At 34.6% G+C, this 19021-nt stretch overlaps 1 protein-coding gene across 1 annotated transcript; it reads left to right on the top strand.

Moving 5' to 3' along the window:
- The first annotated feature begins 1270 nt into the window (after positions 1-1270).
- On the top strand, positions 1271-18481 carry LOC138322360 (uncharacterized). Its single transcript, XM_069266400.1, has 3 exons — positions 1271-1362; positions 17081-17373; positions 18272-18481. Exons 1-3 carry the CDS (start codon positions 1311-1313, stop codon positions 18479-18481), a joined length of 555 nt encoding a protein of 184 aa, XP_069122501.1. The 5' UTR covers positions 1271-1310.
- Positions 18482-19021: the final 540 nt, after the last annotated feature.

Here is a 19021-nt window from a genome sequence, read left to right on the forward strand (position 1 = left end):
TAAGCGTTTTAATCAGCCTATTTTAGCTTTACGTTGCACATTTGCAATTCTTAAAATATCCTTTTTATACAGAAGGTTACCGTCTTACTTTCTGAAACAGACAGTCATTAAAAAAATGGTCGTATTTTTTTAATGATGACATTTTTTCTAAATCTTCCGTCTTTAAAGTAAGGATTAGATATCGTGAAATATATATTACGCGTTACATTGGTGTTGCATTTGACTGGATAAGACAAGTATTTGTTGAGCAAATGTTTTTTTTATTCCCGGTTCATAGCGTCGCGTGTGGTGTTTAGTAGACCAGTGTAAAGAGACAGTGACAAATCCTTCTCGCTTATAAATACTTGTGATGACGTGGACAAAACTAATGCTAAAATTGCAAAATAAGAGTTCGTGTAAATATTCTTAAAAATTGTAGAAATCTGTCCGTTATATTTGCACTTTTTAAAATATCTAGGTCTAGTACGAAGCATCGTCGATTACCCACGTTAATTAGCCTACGGAGTGAAGTGGAGTTTAGACACTGGGTTTCCGAGGGTGAGTAGGAAGCTACGACTACTTATGCAAAAGTAGGTCTAAAATATTTTCTTGCGCGAAGACCAATGTTTATCTTCCCAAGGTCATGAGCAAATGAAACAGGATTTATTAAGTAGTTTCATTGAGTTCAACTTGACCATAGCTGTTAATAGGACGTTAATCGATCAAACAAACAAACAAATTGAGTCCAACTTCAGTGAGAATTGAAATATTATATAATGCATAATTTCTCTGTACTGTACAATTTCTTTGTAAAGTCTAATATGGTCAAACCAGCGCTCCAACTACATGCTACATGTATAGTTATTTGATGACGTAAATATGTACTGAACTCTGTGGATTTGCAGAACTGAAATGTACAATTTTTTGCTAATTTTGCCAAAAATTACAAGCAACACAACAATCTACGAATCAACAGTAATATTTTAGGTTAGGACGGATGCATAAACACTTTATATCAACTAATTTATGTTCTAGTACAACTAAGAAGTGATATATAGGCATGAACAAAACGTTAAAACAAATTGCACTCCGAAGTATAGTGTAGGCTGATTACGAGAGAATTACAGCGTTTCCCCACTTCCCACAGAAAAGTGGACTAGTAGAAGAATTATTGATGCGTTATCACTGTTGCATTGTCGCGATGTCGCTTCGTCGACCTGATTAAGTCACTTGCATGGCGAAGGTGACTATTATCGGCCACCATACATTTGGTTTGTTATCAGCAGTCGTGTGATACTGGGGACGTACAGGCCAGGAGAGGTTTCATCAAGATGGATCGACTAGGATATCTGCTTCTATTGTCAGTGATATTCCCCTGCTGTGGTAAGGATAGATTTATATATACATATAGAAAGAGGATTTAGGATATATACCTTTCCGTCTATATCCACAGGGATCTGAGAAGTTTGTAGAGTTTGATTGTTATCTGGACCCTACTTTATAATGGTCTATGTACAGATAGGTCCGTTCCATGATAGAAGTCATACGGAGATACTTTGTAGTATTTGGTGTAATCAGTCCATGATAGAAGTATTACTATGTAGTGATGTAAGCCATTCCATGATAGAAGTCATACGGAGATACTATGTATTATATGATGTAAGCCATTCCATGATAGAAGTCATACGGAGATATACTATGTATATATGTGATGTAAGCCATTCCATGATAGAAGTCATACGGAGATACTATGTATTATATGATGTAAGCCATTCCATGATAGAAAGTCATACGGATATACTATGTATTAGTAATGTGATGTAAGCCATTCCATGATATGTGAAGTCATACGGAGATACTATGTATTATATGATGTAAGCCATTCCATGATAGAAGTCATTACGGAGATACTATGTATTATGTGATGTAAGCCATTCCATGATAGAAGTCATACGGAGATATATGTAGTATGTGATGTAAGCCATTCCATGATAGAAGTCATACGGAGATACTATGTATTATATGATGTAAGCCATTCCATGATAGAAGTCATACGGAGATACTATGTATTATATGATGTAAGCCATTCCATGATAGAAGTCATACGGAGATACTATGTATTATATGGTGTAAGCCATTCCATGATAGAAGTCATACGGAGATACTATGTATTATATGATGTAAGCCATTCCATGATAGAAGTCATACGGAGATATATGTAGTATGTGATGTAAGCCATTCCATGATAGAAGTCTTACGGAGATACTATGTAGTTATGTGATGTAAGCCATTCCATGATAGAAGACATACGGAGATACTATGTATATGTAGTATGTGATGTAAGCCATTCCATGATAGAAGTCATACGGAGATACTATGTATTATGTGATGTAAGCCATTCCATGATAGAAGTCTTACGGAGATACTATGTATTATATGATGTAAGCCATTCCATGATAGAAGTCATACGGAGATATATATGTATTATATGATGTAAGCCATTCCATGATAGAAGTCATACGGAGATACTATGTAGTATGTGATGTAAGCCATTCCATGATAGAAGTCATACGGAGATACTATGTATTATGTGATGTAAGCCATTCCATGATAGAAGTCATACGGAGATACTATGTATGTATGTGATGTAAGCCATTCCATGATAGAAGTCATACGGAGATACTATGTATTATATGATGTAAGCCATTCCATGATAGAAGTCATACGGAGATACTATGTATTATATGATGTAAGCCATTCCATGATAGAAGTCATACGGAGATATATGTAGTATGTGATGTAAGCCATTCCATGATAGAAGTCATACGGAGATACTATGTATTATATGATGTAAGCCATTCCATGATAGAAGTCATACGGAGATACTATGTATTATATGATGTAAGCCATTCCATGATAGAAGTCATACGGAGATACTATGTATTATGTGATGTAAGCCATTCCATGATAGAAGTCATACGAAGTAACTATACGGAGATATGTATTATGTGATGTAAGCCATTCCATGATAGAAGTCATACGGAGATACTATGTATTATATGATGTAAGCCATTCCATGATAGAAGTCATACGGAGATATATGTAGTATGTGATGTAAGCCATTCCATGATAGAAGTCATACGGAGATACTATGTATTATATGATGTAAGCCATTCCATGATAGAAGTCATACGGAGATACTATGTATTATATGTGATGTAAGCCATTCCATGATAGAAGTCATACGGAGATACTATGTATTATATGATGTAAGCCATTCCATGATAGAAGTCATACGGAGATATACTATGTATATATGATGTAAGCCATTCCATGATAGAAGTCATACGGAGATACTATGTAGTAGTATGTGATGTAAGCCATTCCATGATAGAAGTCATACGGAGATACTATGTATTATATGTGATGTAAGCCATTCCATGATAGAAGTCATACGGAGATACTATGTATTATATGATGTAAGCCATTCCATGATAGAAGTCATACGGAGATATATGTATTATGTGTTGTAAGCCATTCCATGATAGAAGTCATACGGAGATACTATGTATTATATGATGTAAGCCATTCCATGATAGAAGTCATACGGAGATACTATGTATATATGTGATGTAAGCCATTCCATGATAGAAGTCATACGGAGATACTATGTATTATATGATGTAAGCCATTCCATGATAGAAGTCATACGGAGATATATGTAGTATGTGATGTAAGCCATTCCATGATAGAAGTCATACGGAGATATATGTATAATATGATGTAAGCCATTCCATGATAGAAGTCATACGGAGATACTATGTATTATATGATGTAAGCCATTCCATGATAGAAGTCATACGGAGATATATGTATTATGTGATGTAAGCCATTCCATGATAGAAGTCATACGGAGATACTATGTAGTATATGATGTAAGCCATTCCATGATAGAAGTCATACGGAGATATATGTATTATATGATGTAAGCCATTCCATGATAGAAGTCATACGGAGATACTATGTATTATTTATGGATGTAAGCCATTCCATGATAGAAGTCATACGGAGATATATGTATTATATATGATGTAAGCCATTCCATGATAGAAGTCATACGGAGATACTATGTATTATGTGATGTAAGCCATTCCATGATAGAAGTCATACGGAGATACTATGTATTATATGATGTAAGCCATTCCATGATAGAAGTCATTACGGAGAATATACTATGTATTATATGATGTAAGCCATTCCATGATAGAAGTCATACGGAGATACTATGTATTATATGATGTAAGCCATTCCATGATAGAAGTCATACGGAGATACTATGTATTATATGATGTAAGCCATTCCATGATAGAAGTCATACGGAGATACTATGTATTATATGATGTAAGCCATTCCATGATAGAAGTCATACGGAGATACTATGTATTATATGATGTAAGCCATTCCATGATAGAAGTCATACGGAGATACTATGTATTATATGATGTAAGCCATTCCATGATAGAAGTCATACGGAGATACTATGTATTATATGATGTAAGCCATTCCATGATAGAAGTCATACGGAGATATATGTAGTATGTGATGTAAGCCATTCCATGATAGAAGTCATACGGAGATATATGTATTATATGAGATATGTGGATGTAAGCCATTCCATGATAGAAGTCATACGGAGATACTATGTATTATATGATGTAAGCCATTCCATGATAGAAGTCATACGGAGATATATGTATTATATGATGTAAGCCATTCCATGATAGAAGTCATACGGAGATATATGTATTATATGGTGTAAGCCATTCCATGATAGAAGTCATACGGAGATACTATGTATTATATGATGTAAGCCATTCCATGATAGAAGTCATACGGAGATACTATGTATTATGTGATGTAAGCCATTCCATGATAGAAGTCATACGGAGATACTATGTATTATGTGATGTAAGCCATTCCATGATAGAAGTCATACGGAGATACTATGTATTATATGATGTAAGCCATTCCATGATAGAAGTCATACGGAGATACTATGTATTATGTGATGTAAGCCATTCCATGATAGAAGTCATACGGAGATACTATGTATTATATGATGTAAGCCATTCCATGATAGAAGTCATACGGAGATACTATGTATTATGTGATGTAAGCCATTCCATGATAGAAGTCATACGGAGATACTATGTATTATATGATGTAAGCCATTCCATGATAGAAGTCATACGGAGATATATGTAGTATGTGATGTAAGCCATTCCATGATAGAAGTCATACGGAGATACTATGTATTATATGATGTAAGCCATTCCATGATAGAAGTCATACGGAGATATATGTATTAGTATACGGGTGATGTAAGCCATTCCATGATAGAAGTCATACGGAGATACTATGTATTATATGATGTAAGCCATTCCATGATAGAAGTCATACGGAGATATATGTAGTATTATATGGTGTAAGCCATTCCATGATAGAAGTCATACGGAGATATATGTAGTATGTGATGTAAGCCATTCCATGATAGAAGTCATACGGAGATACTATGTATTATATGATGTAAGCCATTCCATGATAGAAGTCATACGGAGATACTATGTATTATGTGATGTAAGCCATTCCATGATAGAAGTCATACGGAGATACTATGTATTATGTGATGTAAGCCATTCCATGATAGAAGTCATACGGAGATATATGTAGTATGTGATGTAAGCCATTCCATGATAGAAGTCATACGGAGATACTATGTATCTATACGGAGATATATGTAGTATGTGATGTAAGCCATTCCATGATAGAAGTCATACGGAGATACTATGTATTATGTGATGTAAGCCATTCCATGATAGAAGTCATACGGAGATACTATGTATTATATGATGTAAGCCATTCCATGATAGAAGTCATACGGAGATATATGTATTATGTGATGTAAGCCATTCCATGATAGAAGTCATACGGAGATACTATGTATTATGTGATGTAAGCCATTCCATGATAGAAGTCATACGGAGATACTATGTATTATATGATGTAAGCCATTCCATGATAGAAGTCATACGGAGATATATGTAGTATGTGATGTAAGCCATTCCATGATAGAAGTCATACGGAGATACTATGTATTATGTGATGTAAGCCATTCCATGATAGAAGTCATACGGAGATATATGTAGTATGTGATGTAAGCCATTCCATGATAGAAGTCATACGGAGATACTATGTATTATATGATGTAAGCCATTCCATGATAGAAGTCATACGGAGATACTATGTATTATATGGTGTAAGCCATTCCATGATAGAAGTCATACGGAGATATATGTAGTATGTGATGTAAGCCATTCCATGATAGAAGTCATACGGAGATACTATGTATTATATGATGTAAGCCATTCCATGATAGAAGTCATACGGAGATACTATGTAGTATATGATGTAAGCCATTCCATGATAGAAGTCATACGGAGATACTATGTATTATATGTGATGTAAGCCATTCCATGATAGAAAGTCATACGGAGATACTATGTATGTATTATGTGATGTAAGCCATTCCATGATAGAAGTCATACGGAGATACTATGTATTATGTGATGTAAGCCATTCCATGATAGAAGTCATACGGAGATACTATGTATTATGTGATGTAAGCCATTCCATGATAGAAGTCATACGGAGATATATGTATTATGTGATGTAAGCCATTCCATGATAGAAGTCATACGGAGATACTATGTATTATGTGATGTAAGCCATTCCATGATAGAAGTCATACGGATAAAGATGTATTATATATGTAGTATATGATGTAAGCCATTCCATGATAGAAGTCATACGGAGATATACTATGTATTATATGATGTAAGCCATTCCATGATAGAAGTCATACGGAGATATACTATGTATTATGTGATGTAAGCCATTCCATGATAGAAGTCATACGGAGATACTATGTATTATATGATGTAAGCCATTCCATGATAGAAGTCATACGGAGATATATGTAGTATGTGATGTAAGCCATTCCATGATAGAAGTCATACGGAGATACTATGTATTATATGATGTAAGCCATTCCATGATAGAAGTCATACGGAGATATATGTATTATATGATGTAAGCCATTCCATGATAGAAGTCATACGGAGATACTATGTAGTATATGATGTAAGCCATTCCATGATAGAAGTCATACGGAGATACTATGTATTATGTGATGTAAGCCATTCCATGATAGAAGTCATACGGAGATATATGTATTATGTGATGTAAGCCATTCCATGATAGAAGTCATACGGAGATACTATGTATTATTATGGATGTAAGCCATTCCATGATAGAAGTCATACGGAGATACTATGTATTATATGATGTAAGCCATTCCATGATAGAAGTCATACGGAGATACTATGTATTATATGATGTAAGCCATTCCATGATAGAAGTCATACGGATATACTATGTATTATATGATGTAAGCCATTCCATGATAGAAGTCATACGGATATACTATGTATTATGTGATGTAAGCCATTCCATGATAGAAGTCATACGGAGATACTATGTATTATATGATGTAAGCCATTCCATGATAGAAGTCATACGGAGATACTATGTATTATATGATGTAAGCCATTCCATGATAGAAGTCATACGGAGATATATGTAGTATGTGATGTAAGCCATTCCATGATAGAAGTCATACGGAGATACTATGTATTTATGATGTAAGCCATTCCATGATAGAAGTCATACGGAGATACTATGTATTATATGATGTAAGCCATTCCATGATAGAAGTCATACGGAGATACTATGTATTATATGATGTAAGCCATTCCATGATAGAAGTCATACGGAGATATATGTAGTATGTGATGTAAGCCATTCCATGATAGAAGTCATACGGAGATACTATGTATTATATGATGTAAGCCATTCCATGATAGAAGTCATACGGAGATACTATGTATTATGTGATGTAAGCCATTCCATGATAGAAGTCATACGGAGATATATGTAGTATATGATGTAAGCCATTCCATGATAGAAGTCATACGGAGATATATGTAGTATGTGATGTAAGCCATTCCATGATAGAAGTCATACGGAGATACTATATATGTATGTATAGGAGATACTATGATGTAAGCCATTCCATGATAGAAGTCATACGGAGATATATGTATTATATGATGTAAGCCATTCCATGATAGAAGTCATACGGAGATACTATGTATTATATGATGTAAGCCATTCCATGATAGAAGTCATACGGAGATACTATGTATTATGTGATGTAAGCCATTCCATGATAGAAGTCATACGGAGATACTATGTATTATATGATGTAAGCCATTCCATGATAGAAGTCATACGGAGATACTATGTATTATATGATGTAAGCCATTCCATGATAGAAGTCATACGGAGATACTATGTATTATATGATGTGTAAGCCATTCCATGATAGAAGTCATACGGAGATACTATGTATTATGTGATGTAAGCCATTCCATGATAGAAGTCATACGGAGATACTATGTATATATGTGATGTAAGCCATTCCATGATAGAAGTCATACGGAGATACTATGTATTATGTGATGTAAGCCATTCCATGATAGAAGTCATACGGAGATACTATGTATTATGTGATGTAAGCCATTCCATGATAGAAGTCATACGGAGATACTATGTATTATATGGTGTAAGCCATTCCATGATAGAAGTCATACGGAGATACTATGTATTATATGATGTAAGCCATTCCATGATAGAAGTCATACGGAGATACTATGTATTATATGATGTAAGCCATTCCATGATAGAAGTCATACGGAGATACTATGTGTATATATGATGTAAGCCATTCCATGATAGAAGTCATACGGAGATACTATGTATTATATGTGATGTAAGCCATTCCATGATAGAAGTCATACGGAGATACTATGTATTATATGATGTAAGCCATTCCATGATAGAAGTCATACGGAGATATATGTATTATATGTGATGTAAGCCATTCCATGATAGAAGTCATACGGAGATACTATGTATTATATGATGTAAGCCATTCCATGATAGAAGTCATACGGAGATACTATGTATTATGTGATGTAAGCCATTCCATGATAGAAGTCATACGGAGATATATGTATTATATGATTAAGCCATTCCATGATAGAAGTCATACGGAGATACTATGTATTATGTGATGTAAGCCATTCCATGATAGAAGTCATACGGAGATACTATGTATTATGTGATGTAAGCCATTCCATGATAGAAGTCATACGGAGATACTATGTATTATATGATGTAAGCCATTCCATGATAGAAGTCATACGGAGATATATGTAGTATGTGATGTAAGCCATTCCATGATAGAAGTCATACGGAGATACTATGTATTATATGATGTAAGCCATTCCATGATAGAAGTCATACGGAGATACTATGTATTATATGATGTAAGCCATTCCATGATAGAAGTCATACGGAGATACTATGTATTATGTGATGTAAGCCATTCCATGATAGAAGTCATACGGAGATATATGTAGTATGTGATGTAAGCCATTCCATGATAGAAGTCATACGGAGATACTATGTATTATATGATGTAAGCCATTCCATGATAGAAGTCATACGGAGATACTATGTATTATATGATGTAAGCCATTCCATGATAGAAGTCATACGGAGATATATGTAGTATGTGATGTAAGCCATTCCATGATAGAAGTCATACGGAGATATATGTATTATATGATGTAAGCCATTCCATGATAGAAGTCATACGGAGATACTATGTATTATATGATGTAAGCCATTCCATGATAGAAGTCATACGGAGATATATGTAGTATGTGATGTAAGCCATTCCATGATAGAAGTCATACGGAGATACTATGTATTATGTGATGTAAGCCATTCCATGATAGAAGTCATACGGAGATACTATGTATTATGTGATGTAAGCCATTCCATGATAGAAGTCATACGGAGATACTATGTATTATGTGATGTAAGCCATTCCATGATAGAAGTCATACGGAGATACTATGTATTATATGATGTAAGCCATTCCATGATAGAAGTCATACGGAGATACTATGTATTATATGATGTAAGCCATTCCATGATAGAAGTCATACGGAGATACTATGTATTATATGATGTAAGCCATTCCATGATAGAAGTCATACGGAGATACTATGTATTATGTGATGTAAGCCATTCCATGATAGAAGTCATACGGAGATACTATGTATTATATGGTGTAAGCCATTCCATGATAGAAGTCATACGGAGATATATGTATTATATGGTGTAAGCCATTCCATGATAGAAGTCATACGGAGATATATGTAGTATGTGATGTAAGCCATTCCATGATAGAAGTCATACGGAGATACTATGTATTATATGATGTAAGCCATTCCATGATAGAAGTCATACGGAGATATATGTATTATATGTGATGTAAGCCATTCCATGATAGAAGTCATACGGAGATACTATGTATTATGTGATGTAAGCCATTCCATGATAGAAGTCATACGGATATATATGTAGTATGTGATGTAAGCCATTCCATGATAGAAGTCATACGGAGATACTATGTATTATATGATGTAAGCCATTCCATGATAGAAGTCATACGGAGATACTATGTATTATATGATGTAAGCCATTCCATGATAGAAGTCATACGGAGATATATGTATTATGTGATGTAAGCCATTCCATGATAGAAGTCATACGGAGATACTATGTATTATATGATGTAAGCCATTCCATGATAGAAGTCATACGGAGATATATGTATTATATGATGTAAGCCATTCCATGATAGAAGTCATACGGAGATACTATGTAGTATATGATGTAAGCCATTCCATGATAGAAGTCATACGGATATACTATGTATTATATGATGTAAGCCATTCCATGATAGAAGTCATACGGAGATACTATGTATTATATGATGTAAGCCATTCCATGATAGAAGTATACGGAGATACTATGTATATTGATGTAAGCCATTCCATGATAAGAAGTCATACGGAGATACTATGTATTATATGATGTAAGCCATTCCATGATAGAAGTCATACGGAGATACTATGTATTATATGATGTAAGCCATTCCATGATAGAAGTCATACGGAGATACTATGTAGTATGTGATGTAAGCCATTCCATGATAGAAGTCATACGGAGATACTATGTATTATATGATGTAAGCCATTCCATGATAGAAGTCATACGGAGATACTATGTATTATATGATGTAAGCCATTCCATGATAGAAGTCATACGGAGATATATGTATTATGTGATGTAAGCCATTCCATGATAGAAGTCATACGGAGATACTATGTAGTATATGATGTAAGCCATTCCATGATAGAAGTCATACGGAGATACTATGTATTATATGATGTAAGCCATTCCATGATAGAAGTCATACGGAGATATATGTATTATATGATGTAAGCCATTCCATGATAGAAGTCATACGGAGATATATGTAGTATGTGATGTAAGCCATTCCATGATAGAAGTCATACGGAGATACTATGTATTATATGATGTAAGCCATTCCATGATAGAAGTCATACGGAGATATATGTATTATGTGATGTAAGCCATTCCATGATAGAAGTCATACGGAGATACTATGTATTATATGATGTAAGCCATTCCATGATAGAAGTCATACGGAGATACTATGTATTATATGATGTAAGCCATTCCATGATAGAAGTCATACGGAGATACTATGTATTATATGATGTAAGCCATTCCATGATAGAAGTCATACGGAGATATATGTAGTATGTGATGTAAGCCATTCCATGATAGAAGACATACGGAGATACTATGTATTATGTGATGTAAGCCATTCCATGATAGAAGTCATACGGAGATACTATGTAGTATATGATGTAAGCCATTCCATGATAGAAGTCATACGGAGATATATGTATTATATGATGTAAGCCATTCCATGATAGAAGTCATACGGAGATATATGTAGTATGTGATGTAAGCCATTCCATGATAGAAGTCATACGGAGATACTATGTATTATGTGATGTAAGCCATTCCATGATAGAAGTCATACGGAGATACTATGTATTATATGTGATGTAAGCCATTCCATGATAGAAGTCATACGGAGATACTATGTATTATATGATGTAAGCCATTCCATGATAGAAGTCATACGGAGATACTATGTATTATATGATGTAAGCCATTCCATGATAGAAGTCATACGGAGATACTATGTATTATGTGATGTAAGCCATTCCATGATAGAAGTCATACGGAGATACTATGTATTATATGATGTAAGCCATTCCATGATAGAAGTCATACGGAGATATATGTAGTATGTGATGTAAGCCATTCCATGATAGAAGTCATACGGAGATACTATGTATTATATGATGTAAGCCATTCCATGATAGAAGTCATACGGAGATACTATGTATTATATGATGTAAGCCATTCCATGATAGAAGTCATACGGAGATACTATGTATTATGTGATGTAAGCCATTCCATGATAGAAGTCATACGGAGATACTATGTATTATATGATGTAAGCCATTCCATGATAGAAGTCATACGGAGATATATGTAGTATGTGATGTAAGCCATTCCATGATAGAAGTCATACGGAGATACTATGTATTATATGATGTAAGCCATTCCATGATAGAAGTCATACGGAGATACTATGTATTATATGATGTAAGCCATTCCATGATAGAAGTCATACGGAGTACTATGTATATTGATGTAAGCCATTCCATGATAGAATTACGGAATATGTATTATATGATGTAAGCCATTCCATGATAGAAGTCATACGGAGATATATGTATTATGTGGTGTAAGCAATTCCATGATAGAAGTCATACGGAGATACTATGTATTATGTGATGTAAAGCCATTCCATGATAGAAGTCATACGGAGAATACTATGTATTATGTGATGTAAGCCATTCCATGATAGAAGTCATACGGAGATACTATGTATTATATGTGATGTAAGCCATTCCATGATAGAAGTCATACGGAGATATATGTATTATGTGATGTAAGCCATTCCATGATAGAAGTCATACGGAGATACTATGTATATATGTGATGTAAGCCATTCCATGATAGAAGTCATACGGAGATACTATGTATTATGTGATGTAAGCCATTCCATGATAGAAGTCATACGGAGATACTATGTATTATGTGATGTAAGCCATTCCATGATAGAAGTCATACGGAGATACTATGTATTATATGATGTAAGCCATTCCATGATAGAAGTCATACGGAGATATACTATGTATTATGTGATGTAAGCCATTCCATGATAGAAGTCATACGGAGATACTATGTATTATATGATGTAAGCCATTCCATGATAGAAGTCATACGGAGATACTATGTATTATATGTGATGTAAGCCATTCCATGATAGAAGTCATACGGATATACTATGTATATATGATGTAAGCCATTCCATGATAGAAGTCATACGGAAATACTATGTATTATATGATGTAAGCCATTCCATGATAGAAGTCATACGGAGATATTTATGTAGTATGTGATGTAAGCCATTCCATGATAGAAGTGATACGGAGATACTATGTATTATATGATGTAAGCCATTCCATGATAGAAGTCATACGGAGATACTATGTATTATATGATGTAAGCCATTCCATGATAGAAGTCATACGGAGATACTATGTATTATGTGATGTAAGCCATTCCATGATAGAAGTCATACGGAGATATATGTATTATGTGATGTAAGCCATTCCATGATAGAAGTCATACGGAGATACTATGTATTATATGATGTAAGCCATTCCATGATAGAAGTCATACGGAGATACTATGTATTATGTGATGTAAGCCATTCCATGATAGAAGTCATACAGATATATATGTAGTATGTGATGTAAGCCATTCCATGATAGAAGTGATACGGAGATACTATGTATATATGGTGTAAGCCATTCCATGATAGAAGTCATACGGAGATATATGTGTATAGTATGTGATGTAAGCCATTCCATGATAGAAGTCATACGGAGATACTATGTATTATATGATGTAAGCCATTCCATGATAGAAGTCATACGGAGATATATGTATTATGTGATGTAAGCCATTCCATGATAGAAGTCATACGGAGATACTATGTATTATATGATGTAAGCCATTCCATGATAGAAGTCATACGGAGATACTATGTATTATATGGTGTAAGCCATTCCATGATAGAAGTCATACGGAGATATATGTATTATGTGATGTAAGCCATTCCATGATAGAAGTCATACGGAGATACTATGTATTATATGGTGTAAGCCATTCCATGATAGAAGTCATACGGAGATACTATGTATTATGTGATGTAAGCCATTCCATGATAGAAGTCATACGGAGATACTATGTATTATATGATGTAAGCCATTCCATGATAGAAGTCATACGGAGATACTATGTATTATATGATGTAAGCCATTCCATGATAGAAGTCATACGGAGATACTATGTAGTATATGATGTAAGCCATTCCATGATAGAAGTCATACGGAGATACTATGTATTATATGATGTAAGCCATTCCATGATAGAAGTCATACGGAGATACTATGTATTATGTGATGTAAGCCATTCCATGATAGAAGTCATACGGAGATACTATGTATTATATGATGTAAGCCATTCCATGATAGAAGTCATACGGAGATATATGTATTATGTGATGTAAGCCATTCCATGATAGAAGTCATACGGAGATACTATGTATTATATGATGTAAGCCATTCCATGATAGAAGTCATACGGAGATACTATGTATTATATGATGTAAGCCATTCCATGATAGAAGTCATACGGAGATACTATGTATTATATGATGTAAGCCATTCCATGATAGAAGTCATACGGAGATATATGTATTATGTGATGTAAGCCATTCCATGATAGAAGTCATACGGAGATACTATGTATTGTATGTGTATGTAAGCCATTCCATGATAGAAGTCATACGGAGATACTATGTATTATATGATGTAAGCCATTCCATGATAGAAGTCATACGGAGATACTATGTAGTATGTGATGTAAGCCATTCCATGATAGAAGTCATACGGAGATACTATGTATTATATGATGTAAGCCATTCCATGATAGAAGTCATACGGAGATACTATGTATTATATGATGTAAGCCATTCCATGATAGAAGTCATACGGAGATACTATGTATATATATGATGTAAGCCATTCCATGATAGAAGTCATACGGATATACTATGTAGTATATGATGTAAGCCATTCCATGATAGAAGTCATACGGATATACTATGTATTATATGATGTGAATCATTCCATGATAGAAGTCATACGGATATACTATGTATTATGTGATGTAAGCCATTCCATGATAGAAGTCATACGGAGATACTATGTATTATATGATGTAAGCCATTCCATGATAGAAGTCATACGGAGATACTATGTATTATGTGATGTAAGCCATTCCATGATAGAAGTCATACGGAGATACTATGTATTATATGATGTAAGCCATTCCATGATAGAAGTCATACGGAGATACTATGTATTATGTGATGTAAGCCATTCCATGATAGAAGTCATACGGAGATACTATGTATTATATGATGTAAGCAATTCCATGATAGAAGTCATACGGAGATACTATGTATTATATGATGTAAGCCATTCCATGATAGAAGTCATACGGAGATATATATGTATTATATGATGTAAGCCATTCCATGATAGAAGTCATACGGAGATACTATGTATTATATGATGTAAGCCATTCCATGATAGAAGTCATACGGAGATACTATGTATTATATGATGTAAGCCATTCCATGATAGAAGTCATACGGAGATACTATGTATTATATGATGTAAGCCATTCCATGATAGAAGTCATACGGAGATATATGTAGTATGTGATGTAAGCCATTCCATGATAGAAGTCATACGGAGATACTATGTATTATATGATGTAAGCCATTCCATGATAGAAGTCATACGGAGATACTATGTATTATATGATGTAAGCCATTCCATGATAGAAGTCATACGGAGATACTATGTATTATGTGATGTAAGCCATTCCATGATAGAAGTCATACGGAGATACTATGTATTATATGATGTAAGCCATTCCATGATAGAAGTCATACGGAGATACTATGTATTATATGATGTAAGCCATTCCATGATAGAAGTCATACGGAGATACTATGTATTATATGATGTAAGCCATTCCATGATAGAAGTCATACGGAGATATATGTAGTATGTGATGTAAGCCATTCCATGATAGAAGTCATACGGAGATACTATGTAGTATGTGATGTAAGCCATTCCATGATAGAAGTCATACGGAGATACTATGTATTATGTGATGTAAGCCATTCCATGATAGAAGTCATACGGAGATATATGTAGTATATGATGTAAGCCATTCCATGATAGAAGTCATACGGAGATACTGATAATAGAATATGTGTGGACTGTCATCATTAGGGATTTCTCTTCCTATTGGCTTTAGGGCTTGTTCACCTATATATAGTTTTTATTCTCCATGATAGAAGTCATATGACGTATAGTTATCAGGCTTATGTGCGCCGTGACGTAAACTTTCCATGATTCAAAATGACTTCTTTCTCATTACGGAAAGGCCAAGGGTACACATATTGGCGCCTGTGGTATGCTATTGGATGATAGGGTCTACCAAGTTTGTATCAAATCATATTGGGCCTGCGACATGCTGGGATGAAGGGCTACCAAGTTAGTTCAAATGAATGACATTGACCCTACTTCAAGAGCACTGTCCTGAAAATCAAGAATCGTGTGAATTGTTAACTAAATCAAACATGTATGGATTTGTTTTATCAAAGCTAAGTAAAACGTAAGAACTCGTAAGACATGTAAAAGACATGAAAATGAAAAATTATTTATTTTACTAATTTTGACTTCAGCTAACGTGCAGGTGAGCCAGACAGTATCTGATAGCGGTCATTACACCATATCTGTCAACACCAATGCATGGCTACAGAGTGCTCCGGTATTTCTTCGTCTCAATAACGAAACAGTCGGTCTGGACAACTCGTCTCTTGTCGTCGACTCCATTAACAGGAACTGTACCAACCAGCATGACGACTTCGGCATGTATGACTGCTCCAGCTTCAGACTGAGGGGATCAGGAGATTATCTGTTTGATTTGTTCTTCAAAGAATACAGTTTCCCTGCCAAGTTTTATATTTACGAGTTGGTAAGCCTTGTTTATTTAAGGATTAACTTGAATAGATTTTTTATGTTATGGAGATATAACACAAAAATCTGAGTGTACTCTAAATAAACCGCGAAGCGGTTTATGATGAGAGTACACTCAGATTTTTGTGTTATATCTCCATAACATAAAAAATATATTCAAATTAGTCCTTATAATTCAATTTACTAAAGATAACCTCTTCAATATTCAAAATTCATTATTGGACTCTTTTGTCTATGAAATCATTACGCCTTCATTTCAGCCAATCAGAAGCAACGTTATAAACGGCGACGCCATTTTTTCCTTTATGGGCTGATAAAGTAAATTTTTAAGCCAATGAAAATGCTCGTAACAAGCAAAATTGAATTATTCATATCTAAACATTACATTAGAAGCACCTTCATGGTAAATAGGTAAAAAACGCTACCACATCTCATTCGTGACTGGGTCGTTAGTTCAATCGCAAATAAATATCATTGCTTCATTCTCATGACCCAAAATAAAAAATACAATGTTAAGGACACTTCAAGCATTGTACGACCGTTCATTATATATTTACATTTTTACTGCAGTCCCACTATGTAACCCTTACAGAGCGCAGTTGGCAGTCATATAGACTATGAACTTCAATCGCTTATTATATCATTATCATTGGAACGTCACCATTGTCGTGCAAGCGATCACGGAAACCGGCTGTTCAAATGGCTGTTCCATCCTTGACGATAACGAATGATTAATTTATTATAGATGCAAAATTCCTTGGTATGTCAACATAAAATTGTAACCAAATGTAAATATAAGCATTGATAGTCTTTCAGTTAGCATTTATATATTATAATTGGGCTAAAGCAAATCCAACATCAAGCGCGCTCAATGCTCAAATGTCGTTGCGTGACAGGTTTACGTGAACGCAACTCCGTGGACCCAGGCCCCCGACTGCCATCCTCCGCCGTGGCCACCCGTTCCTGGGTTCGAGACCTGTTATAATTCTACAGTTGGAGCGTTTCCATCGTTTCATGTTGCACAACAACCCGGATCACCGCCATTGGGGTACATGACGTTTGCTGACAAAATGATGGGAGATGTCGGGAAAAACTTTGGATCGTAAGTATGTCTTCATGGTGAATAAGTACAGCAAGCGATGAACGGTATACATAGATACAATCATTTATAATCAGTTTGTACAAACTCAAACTAAATGTCTTTAGACGGCTGACATAATAAACCAAATTAATATCCGCTAAACTTGCCTTTACATTAGGATTTTTTTTAAAGGGACTAAATCGTTAAAAAATCATGTAATAAAAGATAAAAAGAATTATAGAACTAAAAATAATTGTAAAAGTTGTGTACTTTGTGTTAATAACAAAAATTTAAAGTTTGTATAACAATTTTGTTCAAAATGGAGAAAAACTGAAAATAAATAGAAACGACCTAGTCACTATTTCATATTATTATCTTTCGGCGAGTGTAAACCAACCCCTATGTGCATGCGCGGCGCGTGAACTGAATGTTCACGCGCCGCGCATGCACATAGGGGTTGAAGAAAATCTCATCTGTCTCATGGACACATCTGCTATCGACTGAAAACACAAATTTATCGACTACAGGTTCCTGATTACTGTGTTAATCTAATAAACGTTGAAAC

Source organism: Argopecten irradians, chromosome 4 (assembly GCF_041381155.1).
Source record: "Argopecten irradians isolate NY chromosome 4, Ai_NY, whole genome shotgun sequence".
NCBI classification, from domain to species: Eukaryota; Metazoa; Mollusca; class Bivalvia; order Pectinida; family Pectinidae; genus Argopecten; species Argopecten irradians.